Genomic DNA, 26764 nt, shown 5'->3' with positions numbered 1-26764 from the left:
AACTAGATTGTGAAGTGCCATGGAATAGGCATGTTGGCAAAACAATGTCTGTTACAATAAAATACATTAGACATTTAAATAAATAACCTTAAAAACTAGGCGAAGGGACAGAAACCCAGTCAATTGAATGTGGAGCAATGTTTTCTGCACAAGCGAGAGCAGGCATACCTCTTGTGAAGACGGGCGTAAACAGAACCATCAAACCTACAGAAGCCGAGCGGGCCAGGGGTGGGCTGGGGGTGATCGGAGGTGGGGGTGCAGGAAGTGGCAAACCAAAAAATACTGACTGAGGTAGCAGGACTCTGCTCGGTGCAGAAAAATTGGCTTATGATAAAAATTAGACTGTGATACCAAATTAAATCCAGATAATCATGCAAGACACAATACATGCTATTTAGTTTTTTAAAAACCACACACATTCACTTCCTAATGTCTGCTGCCAATTAATTTGCTGACAATGTCTGCTGGCTCAACTATTTTTATACAAGGATGAGTATTAAACAGAACACTGTACATGCTTTTTCATCTACAAAAAAATATCTGCATAAAATAGTGTTAGTTCTCTGTACATGTCCATGGACACTTGAATTATGTGTATAAAAAAGGAAAATCTTGTCCCACTGGAGTCAGAAAAAAAAAAAAGCAAAACAAAATATAGAGTATGAAACCTCCTTCACCAGCCAGTATGTTCATGTGAAAATTCAGCAGAAATAGACAGTTGCTTTAAACAATAAAAAATTAATTGATTAAGTTAAACATCTTCTGTACGTAGGGCTGTCAGTCAAGACCAGAACATATCACTAAAGTTAGTGTCTGTGCTATACACCCAGACCACCAGGGGCGCTATGAGCAGCACAAAGGGCCAGGAAATCCCCTCCGTGCATGCTGAGAGCGAGCAGGATTTGGTGGCAGGCTGCACACACTCTTTACCAGGTTCCAGGTAGTTGCGGGCCACAAACTTGAGCGTCTCGTCCAGGAGAATCACAGGCAAGGAGATTTTCAGCACCATCAGCCACTGGGTGAGATTCAGCGGTGTGATCTGGAAGATAAGCTGAGGCCACAGGCCCGGGAGGTTTTGAGGCTTGCCCTGCAGGAGGTGCCTCAGCCCCACGGGGTGCCTGCCACCCTTGCTGCCTGTGCACTTACCGGCAGGGGCTCCACGTAGAGGATCAGGAAGTGGAGCGACATGGACAAGCAGATGGAGCCCACCAGCCAGATGTTCTCCCAAGGAGGCATCCTCAGCAGGGACTGGTTTTCAGACAAGCTGGGGCGGGGGGGGGGGGGAGTGACTCATTCCACAGGCTGCAGAGGCAGTCAGGGCTAAACTATACCTTTCGTTCAGGTGATGCTGGGGCTTGAACTCAGGGCCTCATCCTTTGCTAAGGGGACACACTCTGAGTCATTCCACCAACCCTAATTTTTGCTGGTTATTTAGTTGTCGGGCTTGAACTTGGCCTGGGTGCTGTTTCTGAATGCTTGCTGAAGGCAAGCACTTTACCATTTTGAGCCACAGCTCCACTTTCGGTGGAGCTAGGCTTCATATGGAGGTCAGGCACAGGGACACACCACCCAGCACTCCAGCTCCAGGCTACACTGCAAACACTGCTGCCACCTGGCCTCGCCAGTGACCTGATTCTAGGGACCAGAGTTCCACTGGTGGCAAAATTAAGGAAGGAATGTTCAGATGTAGGACAAACTGCCAATTTTACACCTAAGGCTTCAAGACAACAGGTGCAGCTCAGCTCAAAGCTGCGCGTGGTGCCCCAGGTGCTCAGGCTAGTTACAAGTTCCTACTTTTGTCACTGGCTTTCCTGGTGGGGGCTTGTTCTGTCCCCATGGGACTGGTGTCTACCAGTTATGTTTCTTCTAGGGAAGAACAAGCACGCCCATCACCACTTCGTGGGGGGGGGGGGGGGGGGCGGAGGCTTTAGAATCAGCGGCTCATCTCCTTTCCTGTGAGCCGCAGCCAGTGGCTGGAGCTCTTGCCACACTCACCTGTTGAGGGCGTTGCACATCTCTATGGTAACCAGCACAGAGAGCGCCATCGTCATTGGGTACGGGGACTCAAAGATTGCACAGTCCACTCCTTCAAAGTCTGGGTTGTCGTCTTTGCACTGCAGGAAGTGGCTCTGCAACGAGAGTCCCACCCACCCACTCACTCTTCCGCCAGTGCCCGAGCCCAGCGCCCCGCAGAGCGGAGCAGCCACAGCTTTCCTGGCAAGTTCTCCCCCAGAATCCTCCCCACTGTGTTAGCTGTGCCTTCAGGTGATCTGACAGATGCTCAAACCACAGGAAGACAACAAGTGGCTACGTACCAGCTGGTAGAAGGACACCCGTGGGCCACCATCAGCAGCAATAAACCACCAAGCAGCAGCACCCACAGTGGCAGCACCCACGTAACCTGCAAAGACGTGCATGATGCTTAGGGACGTGACCCGGGGCATAAAGGTCACTGAGGCTAAGGCTGCTTCTAGCAGCTGTGCCCAGCACTGGGAGTGGCAGGACCGGCCAGAGAGAAGAGGCCACTGCCCCCACCTCGGCCTCTCCAGGGAGATGTGCGTGACCACTGTGCACGCTGTGAAGCTGCAGGTGCATGGCATCATGGACAGCCATAGTGTTGGGGATCGGTTACACTGTTAGGCCAGCTGCTACAACCCATACAGACATTAATGCTGGGGTGCAGCACAGAGCAGCACCGCTGGGCTGAGATCTGGGGATCAAAGCCAGATTCTTATACTCCAGATATCAGCAACAAGGAAAGTTCAGATTGAGAGAATACGATGCTAACCACTGCCCAGAGACAAAGACACAAGGATAAATGCCACCACTTCCAGAAAGCAACAGCAGAGGCGCTGCCCGAGAAGCTGCAGGGCTGCCGGCACTCACGGCCGGCCCTTCTCTAGACTATCTCATGCCGCTGTCTGAGTTCACCATCGCCAGCCACTGTGTTCAACCTCAGGCCTAGTGGAATCCCGGGGCTTGGCATGGCCGCACCTCGCTAACCCATGAGATGGGGAACAGAAGCAGCCCTGGTTAGGGGATGAGGTGTCCACATGGACCGATGGAATGGGATTGAGCTTTACACTGTGGTGATCATTACTCAAAGATGAAGACAGGAAGCCAAGTCTTCATTCTCCGGCTCCTCTGTGCGAAGGAGAATAAATATGGGAATATGAAAAGCCGATGCCAGACAAGTATAACTGAAGCTTTGTTGTGGTTGTTCTGCTCTGGGGCTTGAACTGAGTTCTGTTCCTGAGCATGTTTTGCTCAAGGCTAGTGCTCTACCACTTGAGCCACAGCTCCACTTCCAGCTTGTTGGTGGTAAATTGGAGATAAGAGTCTCAAAGACTTTCAAAGCCAGCCGAGGCTTTGAACCATGACCCTCAGATCTCAGCCTCCTGAGTAGCTGGCTTACAGGTGTGAGCTGCCAGCGCTGGGCCTGAGCAGCTTTTAGCATAGAGTATGTACTTGGCTGAACTACAAGAGGGCATGGCACACCTCTGAGTTCTGCTACCCTCCTGAGAGACGCGCGTGCTATACTCACAGCCAATAGCCAGGTAACGGAAGAAGAGCCAGCCACTGATCAGCGGCTCCTTAGGGTTCCGGGGCGGCTTGTTCATGATGTCCAGGTCAGGAGGGTTGAACCCCAACGCAGTAGCGGGCAGACCATCTGTCACCAGGTTGACCCAGAGCAGCTGGACAGGGATCAAAGCCTCGGGGAACCCTAGAGCTGCTGTCAGGAAAATGCTTTGTGCCCAAGGAAGAATGGGAAAAAAAGACCCAATGATTAGAAGAAGGGTTTAGATGCCACGGCTCTGCCCCCCGCCCCCACGCCCTGCTGGATATGGGGAGAAGGAAGACGCGCTGCGGGGAAGCCCTGTGCAGCCAGAGGATTGTGTTCCCACACACACCCCAACACAACGCCCCAAAGCTGCTGGAGAGCCAGGGGGTCAGCAGTCCCTGCAGTGGCCACCATGATGCAAGACAGGACCTACCAGACCACCTCGCCCACGTTGGAGGAGATGAGGTAGCGGATGAACTGCTTCATGTTGTTGTAGATGGCTCGCCCTTCCTCCACCGCCGCCACGATGGTGGAGAAGTTGTCGTCCGCCAGGACCATCTCAGAGGCCGTTTTAGCCACTGCAGTGCCGGAGCCCATGGCAATGCCGATCTCTGACTTCTTCAGAGCAGGGGCATCATTCACTCCATCGCCAGTCTGAAAGGGAAGGAAAGGCGTGGCCACTTCATAGCTGCCTGGCGCAGGCACATGGCTGGCCTGGGAGGGAGTCGGGAGACAAGGGATTGGGGGGGGGGGAGGCCGCGGTGGGGAACGGGGAGATGGCTTTACATAATGTATTCTCCTAGGTTGGCATCGAACATATTTTGCCTGGGAAATGTAAGATGGCAAACAAACTTCCCAGAGAGACTGCAGGAAGTGGAGCCCAGAGAATTAAAGTTCGTAATTTTCACCTCAGCCCCAAACAACTTGCATGGCACTGGACATGTAGCCACAGGATAAAGATCAGTGTGACGCACACGTGCAAAGCACCCAAGTTGTCACAGGCCGCTTATGCCACTCACTCAAAAACACACCCAAGCAGCACACAGCGTCTACGGATCAAAAACATCACCTCATTGTGTGGCTCGAGTCAAGGACTGACTCGCTGCGATTCCAGGTGTGCACCACCATGCCCAGCCCCTCACATCTATTTACAGAATCCTAGCTTCAGAAGGGCAGCTGCCCCTAAGAAACACCAATAAAACCAAGGAAGGAAGGCAGGCAGGCAGGCAGGCAGGCAGGTCTGTCCCTACAAAGGCTTTTTGGACACAGCTGTCACCCCTGGGCAAGGACTCTAGAGAACACGAGAGGATTCAGCTGTGGTTCCGTGTGAGCTGCCGGCCACTCACCATGGCGGTGATCTCATCGAAAGACTGGAGAAACTCCACGATCTTGGACTTGTGTGAGGGCTCGACCCGGGCGAAGCAGCGGGCGTTCAAGCAGGCGTCTCTCTGGGCCGAAGGACTGAGCTCATCAAACTCCCGGCCTGTGAAAGCCTTGGACGTCACATCCTCATCCTGCCCGAAGATGCCAATGCGGCGACAGATGGCCACGGCTGTCCCCTTGTTGTCCCCTGTGATCATGATGACCCGGATGCCGGCTTGGCGGCAGAGCTTCACCGAGGAGGCCACTTCGATCCTGGGTGGGTCCAGCATGCCCACGCAGCCCACGAACGTCAGGTTGGTCTACAGTAAGAGCGCCACTATGAGTCCCATGCGGGGCCTTCTTCTGCCCCTCCCATGCCCTTGTGTGGGAAATCTCAGCTACTGTCAAGGGCAGAGGCGTGTTATCTGTTCTGGGGGAGGGGGTGCGGTGCTGGGGATTGAACGCGGGGCCTTACAAAGGCCAGGCAAGTGCTCTACTACTGACCCCCACCACTAGCCCTGGCTTTCTGAAACAGGGTTGCTACACAGGCCAGCCTGAGTCAAACTGATGATTCTCCTCCACCTTGCTCCCAAGTGCTCGGCCTCCAGCCATGAGTTACCATTCCTAGCTTTTCTTTTTTGTGGTGCTAAGGGTTGAACCTAGGGCTTCGCACATGCTCAGTAGACACTATACCTCTGGGCTACACCCTGGCCTCTTATTTTCTACTGAAAAAGGGGGTGGGGGCGCAAAAAGCAAATACACCACGTAATCCCATGTTTCTTCAAAGTAATCCCATGTTTCTTCAACGTAATCCTATGTTTCTTCACATTTTTCTAACCCTATTCTGAAAATAAATTCTGACAGGTGCAGTGGCTCATGCCTGTAATTCTAGCTACTCAACTAGCTTCTCAGGAAGCTGAGATCTGAAGATCGCAATTAGTAGCTAGCCCAGACAGGGAAAGTCTGTGAGACTCTCACCACCAACCTTCAGTATCTTCTAAACATCCCATTAAAGAAAAACAATTAAGCCTAACATGAGCGGTACAGAATTGAAGCCTGGCTGGCTCTACCGCGCGCTGACGGCACGAGGTGCACTGGGTGATCATTAACTGTCTGAGCAGCGACTCAATGACAGGGTGAGGGCCCCGGGCGCGCCCCACCCCTGGGCAGGCTTGCTTGGTGGTGACTGCAGGGGCGGAGCCCTCTACCTCGTATTTGATGAAGCTGGCGGAGTCCTCCAGGTGCATCTCCTCTCTCCTCAGCGGGTTGTCGTGAGTGGCCAGGGCCAGGCAGCGCAGTGTGTCACTGCCACTGCCCCACTCCCGAATGACGGACATGATCTTCTGCTTGACTCCCGGGGTCAAGGGGACCTTCGTACTCCCAACTCGGATGTGGGTGCACCTGTCGATGACTCCCTCGGGCGCGCCCTGGAGACAGGACAGTCGGTGAGCCGCTGAGCTGGCTCAGTGCCTCAGCCCCCGAAGCACGCGGCCTGCACCTGCGCCGCACCCCACACTTGCCTTCACAAACATCTTGCTCATGGAGGTCCGGCTTGGTTTGTTTGGGGTACAGTAGACTGACATGGACTTTCTATCACGTGAGAACTCCAAAGTAAATTCCTTTTTCATCAGCTGTTTAATGACCTGTGAGGAGAACACAGAAGGACCGTGTAGGGCATTCCCGCTTGTTCAATGAACCTGGGGACCGTGGGGACAGCAGTGTCACCGGTCAATCCCTGCGTGTGTCAAACAGTCCTCAGCATAGAGGGCAGAGTCAAGTGCAAAAATGACCTATGCTGAGTGCCATGGGAAAAAAAATCAGACAAGGGAGGGGATAGAAAGTGCTGGTAAACACACGGTAAGAGGGAGCAATGTTCAAGTCAACACCAAAAGCCATGGGGGCCAGGCAGCCAGCGATGGGCAGCGCCCCACGCAGCAGGCGCGTGGCCTGAGGCTGGACGCGGCGGCGTGTGAGGCCAGAAGGGTCTTAAAGGTGATCACAGGGAGACTCGACATCAATGGGGCTTCAAACTCTTGGCTGCTAAGAATTTTTTTTTTTAAGGCTGAGTGTGGTGGCACATGCCTGTAATTCCAGCTACTCAGGAGGAGGTGACAGGAGGATCTTGGTTTAGGAGCAGCCCAGACAAAGCTAGCACAAAATAACATCTGAAAAACAAGCACTAAGCCAGGTGCCTAGTGGCTTACATCTATAATCCCTGCTACTTAGGAGGCTCAGATCAAAGGATGGAGGTTTTTCAAAGTGAACTCAGAAAAGCTCATGACATTCCAAAATGCAGAGCTGAAGGCCTGGCTCAAGTGGTAGACAGCTTGCCTAGCAAACCTAAGAAGCCTCAAGTTTAATCCTCAGTACTAAGAAAGCAAAACAGAACTTATTGTTTGAAAGGAGACAAGACCCACCGTTTAGTAGAGTGAAAGCAGGGGGCAGGGGAGGGGGAGGGGAGGGGGCAGGGGAGGGAGGAGAGGAGAGGGGAGAGGAGGAGGGGAGGACGGGAGACAGGACAGGGCAGCTTCCTGGTGGCAGTGCACAGCAGGACGCTGTTCTCCATTCTAAACTCACGGAACTAGAGTGAGCGCAGGAGGAACTGGAAACAAAAATGGCCGCGGGCAGGCAAGGCCTCCACATTTTGATGGGACACAAAAGATCCGGCAGACACTGGCAGGGAGGCTGAGGAGGAGGAGCAAGTCCGGTCCTTCCTTGTGTTCTCGTGCCCACCACAGATGAGGTCTGTGCGGTCCTGGCGGACCAGCCCACACAGCATGAGCACAGGCTCTGAGTGACCATTCTGTCAGCCTGAAGATATGGCCTTCTATTCCTAATTTTAGATGAGATGGAATTTCATCAAGCGCTTTTTCTGCATCTAGCCACAGTTTTAGATCTGGTTGGTGTGGTGAGTTACACTGATCCTCCCCACGCCTGGGCACGCAGTAACTGAAGAATGGTACACGTGAATGAGGCGTCCCGCGTGCGCTCAGCTATGCTGGGGCAGGGCTGCCCAAGCTGCCTGCCCATCACACACGCGCTTGGGTTTAGTTTCAGTCACTCACGGACCAACGACAACTCTACAAAGACTGGACGTGCTTGGGTGCTCAGGGCAGGGGAGCGCTATCCTGTGCAAGGGAAAGGAAAAACAAAGCCATTTCCAGAGTTTGGCTGGCGCCAGGCTCAGAGGGCAAAGCCCTTGCTACAGCCGCAGCTTCCCGAGTAGCCAGTGCCTGGCTGATGGACAGAAAGCTGTCTCTTCCCCTCGGTCTGTCCTTGGAACCTCTGACTTTTCCTTCCTGATTACATATGTGAGCTACCCTGCCTGGCCTAGGTGAAATGTCTTGCAAGTGACTAAGTGCAGGGAAGAGCAGACCACACTCAAGATACTGACCGAGTTGCAGGCATTTGCGCGTTCTATTTTGGAAAGACCTTTCAGTTCAGTATCAAATACGTTCATCTTCTCTACAAGGCACGTGAGGGCAGTCTCTGTAGCTTCTCCAACTTTCTCATACACACCCTTCGCCTGTATTGTTTAAAGGCATACAAAATAGAAAACAAGGAAGGAAACAGGTAAATTTCTCTTCAATGTATTTTTCCCCCACAAAAGGACACTGTCCTCCGCTGGGCGCTTACTGTCCGGCTGGTTTTTATCTTACTGCAGCAGATAACCCCGCAAAACCACTCAAAGCTTAGGCGCCGCCACCTCATTCAGACAATTAGCTTTTCCATTCCCCTTAAATATAGGAAGCCACAAGTCACAGCCATATTTAACTCAAACACACAAAGCCATGTGAGTCAGAAAGCTCTCCAAGGCCATCTGCTTACCATTCTGTCCCTAACAGGACTCTTGCCTTTAAGGTAGAAGTAAAACCTCACTATTTTTTTTTTTTAGTTGGTCAAATTCTTTTTTTTTTTGGTTGGTCGTGGGGCCTGAACTCAAGGCTAGCGCTCTACCACTTGAGCCACAGCGCCACTTCCAGCTTTTTTTTCTGCTTATGTGGTGCTGAGGAATTGAACCCAGGGCCTCATATATGCAAGGCAAGCGCTCTATCACTGAGCCACCTTCCCAGCCCCTCAAATTCTTCTACTGTCATTAAAACAACCCTCTAGGCTCAGAATGTACCCAGCAATGTCTTAAACCCAAGTCCACACTCCCATTCTTAGGAAGGTTTGTTCACTAACAAGATCTACAGGAGTCAACGGATGGAAAGGGGAAATAAAAGCAGGCCGCTGAGCCAGGCCCTGGTGGCCCACGCCTGTAATCCTAGCTACTCAAGAGGCTGAGATCTGAGGATCATGGTTCAAAGCGACCAGGGCAGTCCATGAGACTTTTTTTTTTTTGGGTCGGTCATGGGGCTTGAACTCTGGGCCTGGGCGCTGTCCCTCAGCTCTTCAGCTCAAGGCTAGCACTCTACTACTTGAGCTATAGCATCACTTCCGGTTTTCTGGTGGTTTATTGGAGATAAGAGTTTCACGGCCTCTCCTGCCCAGGCTGGGTTTGAACCATGATCCTCAGATCTCAGCTTCCTGAGTATCTAGGATTACAAGCGTGAGCCACCAGGCCAGGCTCTGAGACTCTTATCTTCAATAAACCACTAGAAAACTGGAAGTGGTATTGTGGCTCAAGCAGTAGAGCACTCACCTTGAGCTGAAGAGTGCAGGGACAGCGCCCAAGCCCAGAGTTCAAGACCACCACCACCACCACCAACAACAACAACAAAATCAGGCCGCAAGAAAAGATACTAGGTCTAGTTCCTCACTACAAAGTCTACTTACCTCATTGTAATCCAAAGCAGAGTCATTGCACAGAGCACAGATGGTCGCCAATTCTACAAGCCCATCATACTGATGACATTTCACTGGTTTATCATCTTTATGCCTATCAAAAGAGAACGCATTCTTAGATCACTATTGATTTTTTTCCCCAATAAATAATGAAAGTAGAGGTTTGGGGCAACAGAAGGGCATAGAGTCAAAGGAATCTGAGGGGCACCTCAGTAAACGTTTGTATCAGAGTCTAGAATTAAGACAGAGAATGCATCTCTGATACCAAGAATCACCAGTGAAAGATCACAAATTCTTAGTGAAATTCACGGGTATCAGTGAAGAACAATTAGAAATTGGACCTGAAAAGCCAAAAAGAACCTGAATAAAGATGAAAAAAATGGCTGGCTGATCAGCTTGAGTTCTTTTTCGAAGCCTGGATGTCATTTGTAACTGCCAGCACTGGATGTCATTTGTAACTGCCAGCACTGGATGTCATTTGTAACCGCCAGCATTGGATGTCATTTGTAACCGCCAGCATTGGATGTCATTTGTAACCGCCAGCACTGGCGCTTCACGTCAAGGACGAGGTGTTGCCTCTTAGCTTTCTCAAGGCTGGAGCTGTCATGTGAAGCACAACTCTACCTCCATGCTTTGCTGGTTAACTGCAGAATAAAAGTCCCCCATTTTCCTGTCTTTCTAGGCTGCTTTGAGTCTTGTGACTAGGATTTACATGTGTGAGCCACCAACCCCAGGCTAAAGATTGAATTAAAAAAAAAAAAAATTTGGTCTTCTAATAAAGAGCACTGACTCGAGTCACATTCCGAAGGCCATCTTATCTTTCTGTTTCCAGAGCTTCACTTTGGAAGTGCTAGGCAGTGAAGTGCTCTAGGACCGAGCTCCAGCTCCAGCTCCAGCCCCTCCTCAGCTTTCTACCATGCCTGCAACTCCACACCAACACCAGAATGCCACACAGGTCTTGAGGCCAGCAAGACGGGTACTCACACTTCTCCAATCGGTGCGTATGTCGAGCCGGTTATGGTAAACTCATTCAGGGAACAAGTATCACCTTCAACTTTGTCCAGAATAAACATCTGTGGGGGAACAGACATCATAGTTTAAAGGTATAAGAAAATATTGCTGGAAAAAATATCTTTGTCAGCGTGAGGCAAAACTCCGCTTACTTAAGAAAACACACACAAGGCAACGCGGGGAAGCTCAGCGCTACCCGACTGCTGTGACGTGGGGCTGGCCGCCTCTCCCATCCCACCACAAACTAACGTCTGAGAAACGAGACCATTAATTAACAACAGCACCAGAGACACAGCAGACAGCCCACAGGAACGTTGAGACCTGAAGGACTCTGGGTCAATAGAAGGTCAACTCTAATGAAAGACTCAGGGGCTGGGAAGGTGGCTCAGTGGTAGAGTGCTTGCCTTGCATGCATGAGGCCCTGGGTTCGATTCCTCAGCACCACATAAGCAAAAAGAAAAAAGCCGGAAGTGGCGCTGTGGCATAAGTGGTAGAGCGCTAGCCTTGAGCTGAAGAGGTAGCTGAGGGACAGCGCCCAGGCCCAGAGTTCACACCCCACGACGGGACCCCAAAAAAGAAAGAAAGAGAGAGAGAGAAAAAGAAAGAAAGACTCGCTTATTATTAAGTTGTTTTTTTTTTAACCAGTTCTGGGGCTTGAACTCAGGGCCTGGGCACTATTAGCCAGCACTCTACCACTTGAACCACTTTTCTGCCTGGGCTGGCTTTGAACCACGATCCTGAGATCTCTCAGCCTTCTATTTTTTTGTTATTTTTGTTGGTTGTAGGGCTTGAACTCTGGGCCTGGGCGCTGTCCCTCAGCTCTTCAGCTCAAGACTAGCGCTCTACCACTTGAGCCACAGGGCCACTTCCCGTTTTCTGGTGGTTTATTGGAGATAAGAGTCTCACGGCCTTTCTACCAGATCTGGCTCGGAACCATGATACTCAGATCTCAGCCTGAGTAGCTAGGATGACAGGCGTGAGCCACCAGCGCCTGGCTAGCTCAGCTTATTTATGTGTGTGTGTATGTACACGTGTGTATGTGTGCACCAGAACTGGGGCTTGGATTCAAGGCCTGGGTTCTGTCAGTGAGCAGTTCTGCTCAAGGCTGGCACTCTACCACTTTGAGCCACAGCTCCACTTCCAGCCTTTCTGGGGGTTGTTAATTGGAGATAAGAGTCTCATGAGCTTTTAGCCCAGGCTGGCTTCAAACCATGATGGATGCTCAGATCTCAGCCTCCTGAGTAGCTGGGATTATAGATGTGAGCCACCAGTGCCCCACTAAATGGCTTTTTATTTTACCCCAAATGATGGTTCATTAAACAACCTAGAAAAAGGAAGGCTAAACCTAGAGAATAAAGCAAATCATAAAACAATGATTTGCTTTTAAGGAAGAAATCAATACATTTAATGTGTTTTGCAAATACCAATTATGATTCGGGTGGGAGTTTAGCTGCTTCCTCAAATGAAGCTGATCTCTTAACTTTCCCATACCGAGATATAGAGGACCATAGACATGAAGCTCTAGTCTCTCCAATCCTATAGTTCATAAACTACTTCAGAATTGATTAACTGCCTTCAAATACTGCAGCTTAGGTCAGGTGTCTCAGGTAGCCTTCACGTAAGTAGTGAGCCGTAAGTCTAAGTCAAAGCCTTTGGCGGCATGAAGGCCGATCGATGGCTGGGAGGCACACAGAGCACCCCCCAAGGCTCCGAAGCTGTCCTTACCCTGCAGACGGACATCTGGTTGGTGGTGAGTGTGCCTGTCTTATCCGAGCAGATGACAGATGTGCAACCAAGGGTTTCCACAGAAGGGAGGCTTCGAACAATGGCATTTTTCTTTGCCATTCTGCGTGTGCCAAGAGCCAGGCACGTGGTGATAACGGCGGGCAGCCCCTCAGGGATGGCGGCGACGGCCAGGGCCACTGCAATCTTGAAGTAGTAGATAGCGCCTCGGATCCAGGAGCCCCCGTGAACAGGGTCGTTGAAATGCCCTATGTTTATGATCCACACAGCGATGCAGATGAGGGAGATGACTTTGGAAAGCTGCTCCCCAAACTCGTCTAGTTTCTGCTGAAGGGGTGTTCTCTCCTGTTCGGTCGCCACCATCTCATCCCGGATTTTGCCAATTTCTGTGTTGACCCCAGTTGCCACCACCACTCCCATGGCTTTCCCAGCAGCGATGTTTGTCCCCTAGAGAGCAGAGGACAGTCCTGGCATCACCATCACCTCCCAATTCCCTGTCTCACAGGAATCTCCCGGCCCTTCCTAGGCTACTAGTCAAGCAAAGCAGCAGCGTGGCTACAGCACAGCCGCGTTGCACACCACCCATGCCAACTCTGCACACCGCTCTGTTCTGCGCAGGCCGCTCCCCTTCTGCATCCCCCACCGTCAGAACACTCAAGCCTCACATTCCCCATGTCTGGCTCTAGCGCCAACATCACAACCTTCCCTCCTTTTGTCTGTTGAACAAGCAAAGTTAGCCGGTGGGCTATCTTAGGATTCAGCTCTTGAGAAGATGAAGTGGGCATACACTCACCTCACTTTACACTTTAATTCGTAGTGCCAGAATAAGTTTCATTAACTTCACCATACTGCGAAAGTACTTTACTTTTTATTATGTTCACACATTAAGAGTTCAAGCACGTTTGACCTATTTTTTTTTTCCTGCTCCTCAAAAGCATGCCAATCAAAACAAAAGACAAGAAAGTCACGCATCCACCATTTTGTGCTGTGGCGGGCTCTCCTCTGGCCATCCTGGGCCTTGAGAACACTTACACACACTCACTGCCACGGAGCCACACCCCGCTAACGTTCTCCAACAGCTGAGCCTGGTCATGAAGAGTGAAATTATCTCTTAAAATTCCAACTGAAAAACATCTGTGGACCTTTACAGCCTTGGGAATGTCTCCAGATAAAAATACAATGAGTTGGAGGCTGAGGCCTCAAAAGTAGTATCTACAAGAAAGACACCTGCACACCGATGTTTATCAAAGCTTTGTTCACAACAGTCCAATAGTGGAATTAGCCGAGGGACCTAACAACTAAAAGATGAATGGATGAATCTGTCACGTATATACCATGAGATAGTATACTATTACTCAGATGTAAGGAGAAATGAACCGACATTATTTGCAGCAAAGTGGATAGAGCTGAAGACCAAGACACTTAGCAAGATGAGCCAAGCGCAAAAAGCCCTATCAACACCCAAGCTGAGATCCAGACTCCATGCTGTGCACAGAGCTCGATTCTACTATGGGGCTGTGTGGGAGGAGGGAAAGTAATATCCAAAGTAAGTATGAAGACAGCACAAGATCTTTTGCTGAAAACCGTTAAACAGGTAGTGAGAGGGCAGAAAATGCACGATAGAAGGGATTATTCTGACTAACATACATGCAGCACATGTGAGATACTGTGGTGAAATCTCCTGATATTTACTTAAAAAAAATATTTACTTAAAAAAAAAAAGATGACAGGAGAGTGAAATGGGGGTAAATATAAGGGGAAGGGGAAATGGAGAGGGTTAATGAGGGTATGTCAAAATAGTTTATACACTCCACTCCTCTATACCACACCTACACACGATAAAATACTTACAGAAAAAAGCATGTTCTTCTTATCTTGGTTGACAGCCCGAGGATCAGGGACGGGGTCAGTGTGCTTGATGACTGAAACGGATTCCCCTAGGCAGGTTGTGAGACAGATGGGATAGTTAGGTCTATGGGAAACACAGTGAAACCCAGGCGCGGTCACCACAGCAGCCTGACGGCACCCACCCACACCAACTATTAACATTCTTGAGAAATACCAACATGAGAAAAGGAAGCAAAATTACAGTAATAAAAAGTGATATTAAGCCAGGCGCCAGTGGCTCACACCTGTAATCCTAGCTACTCAGGAGGCTGAGATCTGAGGATCATGGTTCAAAGCCAGCCCAGGCAGGAAAGACTGTCAGACTCTTATCTTCAATAAACCACTAGAAAACTGGAAGTGGCATCATAGCTCAAGTGGTAGAGTGCTTGCCTTGAGCTGAAGAGCTGAGGGACAGCGCCCAGGCCCAGAGTTCAAGCCCCATGACTGACCAAAAAAAAAAAAAAAAGTGCTATTATTGCCAGGTGCCAATGGCTCATGCTTGTAACCCTAGCTACTCAGGAGGCTGAGATCTGAGGATGGTGGTTCAAAGCCAGCCCAGGCAGGAAAGTCCATGAGACTCTTATCTGCAATTAACCACCAGAAAACTGGAAGTGGTGCTGTGGCTCAAGTGGTACAGCACTTGCATTGAACTGAAGAGTTCAAGCCTTATGACCGAGCAAAAACACAAAACAAAAAAATTGGTACTATAGAAAAGAATGTCAGGATTACAATCAGCATCAAAACTTTCCATTAAAAACCCAGCCCGTCACCGCTATTATATTAACTGCCCTTTAAAACTGGCAATGAGCCAGCTGGTGGCTCACATCTGTAATCCTAGACACTCAGGAGGCTGAGAGCTGAGGATTACTGTTTGAAGCCAGCCTAGAAGAAAATCTGTGAGATGTTTCTCCATTTAATTAAAAAGGAAAAAAGCCCTAAGTGGTGCTGTGGCTCAAGTGGTAGAATGCTAGCCTTGAGCACAAAGAGGCTCAGGAACAGTAGTGCCAAGGCCCTGAAGTTCAAGCCCCAGGCAGGACTGGTATTTTTTTTGGGGGGTGGGGGGTGGAGAGGGGGGAGGAGTGAGGAGCTGGTAGTGAAATATGTGTTGATAGCCTTTTGATTTTCTATTTATCCACTAATTCAGGTTAGCATTGTTTCAAAAGCTAATCTTCTAAAAACCTGACTTCCAGCTCTGATGAACACTCCACCCACACATAAATGGGAAGTGTTACAATTTCAGATATACAAGTGCAAAAGGCAGGTACTACCAAGTCACCCTTCCTGAACAATTTTGTGTTCATTGTACACTTACTGTAGAGTTTTAGATAGAAGATTAGCATTCATAGCATGAAAAAAAATTATAGCCTGAAGGCACACATTAAATAATTTACTTTCCTCAAAATAGGGAGTTAATAATCCAGCCTCATTACTGCTGCTAGTGATATAATTAACTTTTTTAACTTTTGAAATGCAAAAACAAGCCAGGCAGGAAGTCTGCCTAAAGCCAGCCTGAGCAGGAAGTCCAAGAAGACTCTATCTCCAGCCAACTAGAAAAAAGCCAGTTAGAGCTGTGACTCAAGTGGAAGAGCACTAGCCTTCGGCAAAAAGGGCAAATGAGGGTCCAGTGCTGGTACCGAAAGGAAAAAGGAGCCGTATGGGATGAAGCAAGCCGGCGTTCTTCTACCCCACGTGAGGGAGGATGGGCGCGATGCCACACAGGGTAGCAGCTACTACAGCATGCAACAAGCGGAGCTTGAAGAGAGTTCAGTGACTTCTCAATATGCAATACTTACCTGTGAGAATTGACTGGTCAACTCGCAGAGTTGTAGATTTGATAGAAGTTAATCTTATATCAGCAGGAACTTTGTCACCAACTAATGAGAAGGAAAAGGGTAGCTAAAGTGAACAACTTTGCAATAACTATCAACTTTGTATACTTCGCTTACTAACATGTTTAGGTAACATGTTCTCTATAGGATTACAACCTTCAGCTGAGGCCGAGGAAAAGATAAGCTATTCAAGCAATAAAGAGCTCCCTCCTTTCTTGTCTTCTTTCTTTTTTTGGTAGTCTCTAGACTACATAGCTCCAGCTGGCCTCAAACTCAAGATGCAACTGACTCTACCTCCAAGTGCTGAGGTTCTGAGGTTTCAAGCATTTATCACCATGACCAGCATATAGCTCTTCTAAGTGACACTGAATAACCTCACTAGATAAGTGAAAAATAAAACTATTTCAGAAAAAAAAGGCAAATTATTACAGAAACTACTTTCTAAACATGAAACTAAAAAACAACAATAGACTGAATTAGGGGCTGGGAAGGTGGCTCAAGTGGTAAGTGCTTGCCTCCCATGCATGAGGCCCTGGGTTCGATTCCTTAGCATGACATAAGCAGAAAAAGCCAGAAGTGGGGCTGGAAAGGTGGCTCAGTGGTAGAGCGCTTGCCTTGCATGCCAGAGGCCCTGGGTTCGATTCCTCAGCACCACATAAGCAAAAAGAAAAAAGCCGGAAGTGGCGCTGTGGTTCAAGTGGTAGAGCGCTAACCTTGAGCTGAAGAGCTGAGGGACAGCGCTCAGGCCCAGAGTTCAGGCCCCATGACCGGACCCAAAAAAAAAAAAAAAAAGCCAGAAGTGGCGCTGTGGCTCAAGTGGTATAGCGCTAGCCTTGAGCTGAAGAGCTCAGGGCCAGCGCCCAGGCCCAGAGTTCAGGCCCCACAACTGACCAATAAAAAAAAGACTAAGACTGAATTAGCAAGGATATATGGAAAACAGATTCTTTTTGTTTTCTTGCAGTCCTGGGACTTGAACTCAGGGCCTGGGCACTACTGAGGAATGGAAGCCAGATTCATCTATGCATGCTAAGCAAGCACTCTATCACTAAGCTTACATTCCCAGCCCTGGAAACAGATTTTTGTTGTTGTTGGTCATGGGGCCTGGGCGCTGTCCCTCAGCTCTTCAGCTCAAGGCTAGCACTCTACCACTTGAACCAGAGCACCACTTCTGGTTTTCTGGGTGTTTTTTTTTTTTTTTTGGTTTTCTTGGAGATAAGAGTCTCATGGACTTTCCTGCCCAAACTGGCTTTGAACGTGATCCTTAGATCTCAGCCTCCTTAGTAGCTAGGATTACAGGCGAGAGCCACCGATGCCAGCTGGAAACATTCTTATATAGCACGACCAAAAAGGTCTAGAAATTTTCCAGGTTTTTGAAAAAGTCAGAGGCACAAAAACACTGGAGACAACTCATTAGATACTCACACAGAGATTAAAGAAAATTGTTGGAACATTGCTAAAAAAGGAAATACTAAGCCTAGAAGCCTGGTTCAAGCGACAGAACATTTGTCTAGCAAGGCCATGAACTCAAACTCCAACGTCAAGCAAGGCGGCTTCCTGTAGATGGTGCAGCACTGTGACACACTGTGTCACCAGCCATGAGCAGTCTACTTGGATTCATAGCCCACCTAGGCGTCCAGCTTTCCGGCCACATCACCAATGGCATCATTGTTAAGCACAGTATTTTCACTCTACAAATTCTTCTTTAAGGATTTATCTTAGAGACACAGTTTATTGAGTATGTAACTTGGGGGTGGGGCTCAACTGGCGAGCACCTGCCTGCAAGCTTGAGGACCTGACTCAAACCCCACACTGAGGACAAACAGCAATATGTCAATCCAGGAAGAGGCTGGCAGCAGCGTGAGGAAGCATTAATAAGCTGGCAACACCGGGCTGCTGACGTGAGGTGCAGGCAGAGACTTCCCACCTTACACTGCGCTATCTTTGGAAATTTGGATCAAATGAATGAACCAACCTCTTGCATAACCTAAAGATATTTTAAACAATTTAGCCTTCTTTCCTGGGCTAAAGAGTTCCTTATAATAGATTTTAAAGGATCCACATCTTAGCCCTTTTCCTTGAGGTGCATTAAGTAAAATGCCACAACAAACACTCAGCAATTAAATAAAGCCAAAGTTCCATCGCAGCCTGAGAAGAGTACTCAGAATGTAGTAGGTACTCAGCACTGCTGTGCATAGCACATACACACAAAACCAACAGACTGAAGCCAGGCGCCAGTGGCTCATGCCCGTAATCCTAGCTACTCAGGAGGCTGAGATCTAAGGATCATGGTTCAAAGCCAGCCAGGTCAGGGAAAGTCCATGAGACTGTTATCTCCAATTAAACACCGGAAAACTGGAAGTGGCACTGTGGCTCATGTGGTAGAGCGCTAGCCTTGAGCTGAAGAGCTCAGGGACAGTGGCCAGGCCCAGAGTTTAAGCCCTACAACTGACCAAAAGAAACCACACAAAAAAGAACCCAACTGACGGGGCAGTAGACAATGAGTGTAGGGGCTGAGACTGTATTTAGTGATGGGGTACTTGCAGGTACGTACCACCTAAGGGCCTAACCCCCTAAGTGTAGACAGCTGTCCCTTGACACTCTGAAAGGCAACCATGGTTGACTGAGAAGTATGCTCAGACAGCTAAAAATCCTTACAAAGCATCCTCCTGGAATTGCAAATGGTGTTTTTCAGTTAATTCAGACTTAGTTTACAAATGAATTGTCACTAGTTATGTATAAAAGAACAAGTAGACACCAGACTGGTTATCTCTTCAATTCAGTTTGTTTTTCTGAACTTCAGAGCTTTAAACTTGAGCGCAGGGAACAACTGTATAGCCTAAAAAGGCAACGTGGGCACAGGCCAGCAGTTTGTCAATACTGTCTCCAGAGACAAAGATCATCCTCGCCTCTGACCGCTGGGACACGTGCAGAAGGTGAAATCCTGCTGGCAATGCTTATGCAACCAACAGCAATGCTCCCACCAAATCAACTGAAGCTTTTCGCTCTGACACAATTCTGTTCTTGCTACATTGCAGGAAGCACAGCCAACAGATGATCAAGACAGTGAAGTAACCAGATCCAAAATGCAGCAGTCTCCAACATTTAAATGTTCCACAAAGATGCAAAGTTAAATGAATCCTTTAAATGTCTACTGTTGTCATAATGAATCTAACTTTACATGTCTCTGGATATTGTGAAATATGTACAAAAATACTATGACCCTAAGTGGAACATTTTCAGATGTTCCTTTGATGTCTGAAGGTAGCTGACTTCGAGACTTTTTTGTCCTGTGTGGCACCGCAGCCCTTGCACTCAACACCATCACACTTCTGAACTGTCACTGATGGACATAGTGATTCTATTTTAAAAATGCCAGGTATCAGGACTGGAGGCATAGCTTAAGTGCTACAGCACTTGCCAACCCAGTGCAAGGCCCAAGCCCAAACTCCAGTGAAACAAGTAAACATGCCATGTGAAAATCCAAGCTAGCAAGGCACTGGTGGCTCATGGCTGCCATCCTAGCTAAAAGGAGGCTGAGATCTGAGCATCGTAGTTCGAAGCCGACCTGGGCAGGAAAGTCCGTGAGACTGATCTCCAAAGCTGAAAGTAGAGCTGTGGCTCCAGTTCAAGCCCCAGGAAAAGCACAGAACAAACAAAACCCCACAGCCTAATACAAGGAAAAATTACTGAAGATTCAGCCTTATTGTATCACAGCTCTGGCCCTTGGTGTTTTGAGAAAGTATCTCAACTTTGTACAGCAGAGGGGCTGGCCTCAAACTTGTGATCTTCCCATCTCTGCCTCCTGGAGACTGGAATAATAGGAAGGAATTACCTACCCAGCTAGGAAAGTATCACTTTGTGGCAATAAATATCCAAGCTTAAATTTTCTGAATGATTAACAAGTTATCTTCTAGAGTGAGGTAGAATCAACACTATATTTAAAAGCTGCAAGAAAAGTATTTGTACAATGGTATTATAAAAACCAACTGTTCTTCCCCTAAAGGTCTAGTTAAATGTATGAAGACACAGGGTCTCTGAAGCACAAAGTGCATTGACTCACATTTAACTGTTCCCCGAGTGAAGGATGAGGGCCTCCAATGACAAATGCTAGAGGGAGGGGGGAGGGATGAATGAATGAGTGAATAAACAATTGACCCTGGAAGCCCTTAAAATCTGGCCTTAAATTCTTCTCGACTTTCTTCCACCTCACAACTGCTTTTCTAACTCTAGCCAATTAAATATTCAGGAATTTAAAGCTGACAGGTGGAGGTTTATAACCTACAGATGGTCAGGACCCCATTTGTAAGAGTATACAGTTCAATGAATTTGGAGTGGGGCCTAGGAATTCACATACTTTAAAGGTTTTCCAAATTAACTAGAGAACCAGGAAAAAGCTCCAAACCACAGGGCCTCCGACTCTGGGGGGCTCTTGCCAGGAGCACTGGCCTAAGAGTCTATACTGGCAATATTGCAAAGTAGCTTCCTTGAACACACATTAGAAGACAATCTCTTTGTGGAAAAATACTAAAGAAGCATAAATCCAAACTGGTTGTTTTTTGTGCTGGTTCTGGGGCTTGAACTCAGGGCCTGGGTACTGTCCGAGCTCTCCTTTGAGCCACAGCTCTACTTCCAGCTTTTTGCTGGTTCAACTCATTCTTATCTCCAATTAACAGACTTTTCTGCTGGCTTGAATCATGATCCTCAGATCTCAGCTTCCAGAGTAGCTAGATCACAGGCATGAGCCCTCAGTACCCAGTGCAAACTGGTCCACTAATCCCTCTATACTTTGACCGTTTTCTTTTTTTTTTTGTCGGTCGTGGGGCTTGAACTCTGGGCCTGGGCGCTGTCCTTCAGCTCTTCAGCTCAAGGCGAGCGCTCTACCACTGGAGCTACAGCGCCACTTCCAGTTTTCTGGTGGTTTATTGGAGATAGGAGTCTCACGGTCTCTCCTGCCCGGGGCTGGCTTTGAACCGCGATCCTTAGATCTCAGCCTCCTGAGTAGCTAGGATGACAGGCGTGATCCACTGGCACCTGGCAACAGGACCATTCCTTTTGTCTGCAGATTGAATTTCAGACTCTCCCATAAAGCAGGGCTCCCAAGATTGTTTGATGTGCAGCACTGAGATTGATTCAAGAGCCCAATGCACACTAGGCAAGCCCTCAGCCACTGAGCGACACCTCCTCCACAACTTGTGTGCATTTCAGAAGAGGGGAATTTCAGCGTGGGGAGCAAGGCAGTCAGTGCTGCTCCAATGACGGCGTCCCATACGGTTTCCTGGACGGGGCTGCCAGGGCCAAGGGCAGGTGGCAGCGGGAAGTTCTTACTCTTGCCAAGGGAATGCTCTCATTTTTAATTCCAGTTTTGGTTTGTTTTTGTTTTTTGTCTCTTTGGGTTGAGGCAGGTTAAATAAAGAATAATCTGTATTTGAAAGAAACTACCTTCCATTTAACACCTGACTCTTTAAATCCATCCTTCTCCTCCTACAGTCCGGCTCTTTCCTCTCTACTGTAGAAAATCTGAACAAAACTCTTAGAATATACTTTAAGAACACAAGAAGAGTCGCCTAAAGGAAATTACTGCTCTGCCACACTCTAGAAGTGAATGGAAGTTTTAAACTTCAAAGAGTTTAGAAACCATGGGATTTAAATATACTCATGTTTTGGGCTGGGAAGGTGGCTCAGTGGTAGAGCGCTTGCCTTGTATACATGAGGCCCTGGGTTCGATTCCTTAGCACCACATAAGCAAAAAGGAAAAAGCTGGAAGTGGCGCTATGGCTCAAGTGGTAGAGTGCTAGCCTTGAGCTGAAGAGCTGAGGGACAGCACCCAGGCCCCACGACCGGACCAAAAAAAAAAACCATAAATATACTCATGTTTCAAAACTAACACTCCTCAGAATTCAGGGCCTGGCACCACGGTTTGGCTTTTTCACTCAAGGCTGGTGTCTTCCTTTGAGTCATATTTCTACTTCCTGGTTTTTGGCGGTCAATTAGAGACAAGAGTCACCGACTTTCCTGTCTGGACTGGCTTTGAATTGTGATCCTCAGATCTCAGCCACCAGTGCCCAGCTAGCTTGAGACATTTTTAAATTATAAAAACAAAACATGTAGTCAAGTGCTGGTGGCTCACACCTGTCATCCTAGCTACTCAGGAGGCTGAGATCTAAGGATCAGGATTCGAAGTCAGCCCAGGTAGGAAAGGCCATGAGACTCTTAATCTCCAATTAAGACACAGACACAAACAGACAGACAGACAGACAGACACACACACACACACACACACACACACCAGCTATGGCTCAAAGTGGTAGAGAGCTAGCCTTGAGTCAGAGCTTAGGGACAGTGCCCAGGCTTTTAAAGGTGAAATACTGTATCAATGGCTTATCATCAAACCATTGTTTTTCTCTCCCCCCCACCCCCAGACACGAGTCTTGAACTCTGGGCCTGGACACTGTCCCTGAGCTCTTCAGCTCAAAGTGAATACTCTACAACCAGGAAAAAGCTCCAAACCACAGGGCCTCCAACTCTGGGGGGCTCTTGCCAGGAGCACAGGCCTAAGAGTCTGCACTAGCAATATTGTAAAGCACCCTCCTTGAACACACATTAGAAGACAATCTCTTTGTGGAAAAATACTAAAGAAGCATAAATCCAAACTGGTTGTTAATCAGAGATAAGAGTCTCACAGACTTTCCAGCCCAGGCTGACTTTGAACTGTGATCCTCAGATCTCAGCCTCCTGAGTAGATAGGATTATAGGCGTAAGCCACTGGGGCCCCAGACTTCAAGCCATTAATAGTATTTATCACCTTTACATCTTTATGAATAGCACTGATTATAAAATGGGTCATTAAAACAAAACCAGCCCTCTTCCTGTATTAGCACATACAGATCTGTGTCTTTTTTCAATGGCTGCATAGGAATAATCATAGGCAGAGGTGCTGCTTTCTTGTGAGTGTGCTATAGGGCTTCTATAAGTTACTAATTCAACTTGCACAACTCGTAAAGAATGGGTGGCACCTTCACTCCTGGCACCTCTAAGGTCACAGCATTTTACTGCCATACTAGTCTCCACTTCCATGGCCTTCTAATTTTTTTCTAGTAAAATATTGCAAATACTTTTATGCCCCCTTTTACTTCTGTAAGACAGATACACAATAGAATTCCCTACAAATGCATTCTACTTCCACCAAATTTATATCCTTGCCATTTATTTCCCCATTACTTTCAAATTCATGGTTGTCCCAGTAATGGCAATGTTGAGTACCTTGCTTGCTTTTCAAAAACCTTACTATGGCTAATGTGTCACGATTAGGAAAAGTGGTCCTGTGGTTTCTTCTGGGTTTTTTGTTTGTTTTTTGGTCAGTTGTGGGGCCTGAACCCTGGGCCTAGGCACTGTCCCTCAGCTCTTCAGCTCAAGGCAAGTGCTCTACCACTTGAGCCACAGTGCCACTTCTGGTTTTCTGAGTGGCTTATTGAAGAATTTCATGGACTTTCTTGTCCAGGCTGGCTTTGAACCGCAATCCTCAGATCTCAGCCTCCTGAGTAGCTAGGATTATAGGCGTGAGCCACCGGCGACCGGCTTGGTTTTTGTTTTTTTTGGGGGGGGTTGGTCATGGGGCATGAACTCTGGGCCATGTTCCTCAGCTTTTCAGCTCAAGGCTAGCGTTCTACCATTTTGAGCCACAGCACTACTTCTGGTTTATTGGAGACAGGAGTCTCACGGACTGTCCTGCCTGGGCTGGTTTTGAACCGTGAGTAGCCAGGATTACAGGCATGAGCCACTGGTGCCCAGCCTGGTTTTTTTTAATTGTTCTTTTCTTCAAATTTTAATCTCAATGGCAAGAACTGAAAGCTGACACTTGACTGGTACTGTGATACAACTGAGTGGAAGAGAAAGTGATTACAGGAAGTCAGAAAGTACCAGCCCATGAAATCAGGTCAGCCTTCCAGATCAACTGGTCCATCAGGGCCTAAGAGCAGGCGAGACTTCCCAGCGTACTCACCTGTCAGTCCAATGTCTCAGCTATCCTGCCTGAAGAGATAAAGCTTGTACGTCTCAAAGCTGCTTGTAATACACCTACACTATTTTTTTGTTTTCAACTATTTTGCTCTGTTAAGTACAAGTTAACATGAAGAGTTTCCGTTTCTACATTTACAGTAACAAAAATCATCATAAAAGGCTGCGATGTAGCTCAGTGGCAGAGCGCTTGCCTAAATATTAGAACACTTTAAGACGAGTTACCCTATCCCCACCAAAAAAAAAAGATTACTTCCTCAGGTACCTAGATACATGTCTGAGACCTGGAGATGATAGTCTTGGCAGACCTACCTACCTGGGCTGGCTTCAAAGCATGAACCAACAGCCTCCAAAGGTAGTTAGGATTACGGGATTACAGTCAACTGTACCTGGATCCAAATTTCAATTCTTTTTTTTGACCGGTTGTAGGGCTTGAACTCAGGGCTTGGGCTTTGTCCCTGAGATTCTTTTGTTGAGCTCAGGGCTAGCGATCTACCACTTGAGCTACAGCACCATTTCCAGTTTTTGAATGGTTAATTGGAGATAAGAGTCTCATGGGGACTTGGCTTCAAATCATGATACTCAGATCTCAGCCCCTGAGTAGCTAGGATTACAGGCATGAGCCAACAACACCTGGTTCCAAATTTCAATTTTAAAAACCAAATATCCAGCATCCTAGGAAAAGTCCTTAAGACTCTTATCTCCAATTAACCACCAGAAAAAGGAAGTAGCACTGTGGCTCAAGTGGTAGAGTGCTAGCTTTGAGCTGAAGAGCTGAGGGACAGTGCCCAAACCCAGAGTTCAAGCCCCACAACCGACAAAAACAAACAAATTACAGGCATGAGCCTCAGTGCCTGGCTAGCCTTCAGTATTTTTAAAGGGTTATTTAAAACAAAAGGACCAGGTGCTGAGGGCTCACCTGTAATCCTAGCTACCCAGGAGGCTGAGATCTGAAAATCACCGTTCAAAGCCAGCTCACACAGGAAAGTCTGTGAGAGTCTTATATCCAATTAACCACCAGAAAACTGGAAGTAGTACTCAAAATGATAAAGTGCTAACCTTGAGCAAAAAGAGCCCAGGGACAGTGACCAGGCCGAGTTCAAACCCAATGACTAAGCACACACACACACACACACACATACACACGCACGCGCGCGCAAGTGCAGGCCTACACAAGCATTCATCTTCTGGGCAGGAGGAAATCCATAAGACTTTAACCATCAGAAAGCTAGAAGTAGAGCTGCAACTTAAAGTGCTAGAGTGCTAGCCTTGAGCAAAAATGCCCAGAGATCAGCAGTGACTCATGCCTGTCATCCTACTCAGGAGGCTGAGATCTGAGGGCTGTGATTCAAAGCCAGCCTGGGCAAGAAAGTCCGTGAGACTCTTATCTCCAATAAACCACTAGAAAACAGGAAGTAGCGCTGTGGCTCAAGTGGTAGAGTGCTGGCCTTGAGCTGAAGAGCGCAGGGACAGCACCCAAGCCCAGAGTTCAAGCCCCACAACTAACAACAACAACAACAAATGCCCAGAGACAGCACCCAGGCCCTGAATTCAGGCCCCACGACTGACAAAAAAAAAAAAAGTCTCACAGACTTTCCTGCTCAGACTGGCTTTGAACAGTGATCCTCAGATCTCAGCCTCCTGAGTAGCTAGGATTACAGGTGTGAGCCACCAGCACCTGGCCTAAAACCATAGTCTTATAGAAACTTCAAAGCATATTCAATTTTGTTAAGATTGTGTCATTTCTATCACTTGCATAATCTTAAAATAGAAATCACTCCAGAGCATGGTACAAGACAGGAGTCATCTAAGGCTATTTATGTCCTTGTGCGATTCATCAACCCTACGTTACCAAGATACATAAAGTTTGTTTTAAACAATCCTAAAAACAGTGCCTTTGAGAAGTCAATAAATAAGCCCGAGGCATATAGCAACTTCCCAAGATTCCAAAAAACAACTTTTTTGGCTATCATAGCTTGAATCACTTTTATAACATTTGCAGATATTATAAGAATCTAAAAACAGTGAGTCTTACTTCTTACAAGACAATACATAGCTTTGCTACTTTTGGTACCAATCAATTCAGAGAAATATTTTGTTGGCATTAAGATAACACTAAACTAATGCAGCTTCAAAATTTATGGGTCACTAGCTTCATATTTCTATTTTCCAAATGAATGTTACTTAGCGCTAGTGCTATAGCTACTTCTAAGGTTCACACAAGATTGCTTATACAATCTCTCCTTGAATAGATTATAGCTAGTAAAGCAAATTTTAAGATAATAACCTCCTAACTGGGCAATGGTAGCTCACGCTTGTAATCCTAACAATTCAGGAGGCCAAGATCTGAGGACTATGGTTCAAAGCCCAGCCCAGGCAGGAAAGTTCATGAGACTCTTATCTCTAGTTAACCAGCAAAAACCCAAAAGTGGAGCTGTGGCTCACTTGGCAGCTTTTTTTACCTGCTTTTTTTTTTTTTTGGTTGGTCGTGGGGCTTGAACTCTGGGCTTGGGCACTATCCCTGCGCTCTTCAGCTCAAGGCAAGTGCTCTACCACTTGAGCCACAGCG

At 47.8% G+C, this 26764-nt stretch overlaps 1 protein-coding gene across 1 annotated transcript in view; it reads right to left on the bottom strand.

Moving 5' to 3' along the window:
• Positions 1 to 26764, bottom strand: part of Atp2a2 (ATPase, Ca++ transporting, cardiac muscle, slow twitch 2) — a 64607-nt gene continuing 37843 nt past the window's right edge. Inside the window, exons 6-20 of the mRNA XM_013023080.1 lie at positions 16147 to 16227; positions 14318 to 14403; positions 12449 to 12913; positions 10697 to 10785; positions 9704 to 9806; positions 8319 to 8450; positions 6445 to 6567; positions 6133 to 6351; positions 4909 to 5244; positions 3996 to 4216; positions 3545 to 3747; positions 2316 to 2401; positions 1996 to 2129; positions 1147 to 1264; positions 1 to 1051 (exon numbers count right to left, since the gene is read on the bottom strand). Of these exons, the coding sequence (XP_012878534.1) occupies positions 782 to 1051; positions 1147 to 1264; positions 1996 to 2129; positions 2316 to 2401; positions 3545 to 3747; positions 3996 to 4216; positions 4909 to 5244; positions 6133 to 6351; positions 6445 to 6567; positions 8319 to 8450; positions 9704 to 9806; positions 10697 to 10785; positions 12449 to 12913; positions 14318 to 14403; positions 16147 to 16227 (2666 nt within the window). The 3' untranslated portion in view covers positions 1 to 781. The remainder of the gene's footprint in view (positions 1052 to 1146; positions 1265 to 1995; positions 2130 to 2315; positions 2402 to 3544; positions 3748 to 3995; positions 4217 to 4908; positions 5245 to 6132; positions 6352 to 6444; positions 6568 to 8318; positions 8451 to 9703; positions 9807 to 10696; positions 10786 to 12448; positions 12914 to 14317; positions 14404 to 16146; positions 16228 to 26764) is intronic.

The sequence above is a fragment of the Dipodomys ordii genome, unplaced genomic scaffold (genome assembly GCF_000151885.1).
Source record: "Dipodomys ordii isolate 6190 unplaced genomic scaffold, Dord_2.0 Scaffold66, whole genome shotgun sequence".
NCBI classification, from domain to species: Eukaryota; Metazoa; Chordata; class Mammalia; order Rodentia; family Heteromyidae; genus Dipodomys; species Dipodomys ordii.
The sequence above is the reverse complement of the archived record's forward strand: the minus strand, read 5'-3'. Positions and strand labels throughout refer to the sequence as shown.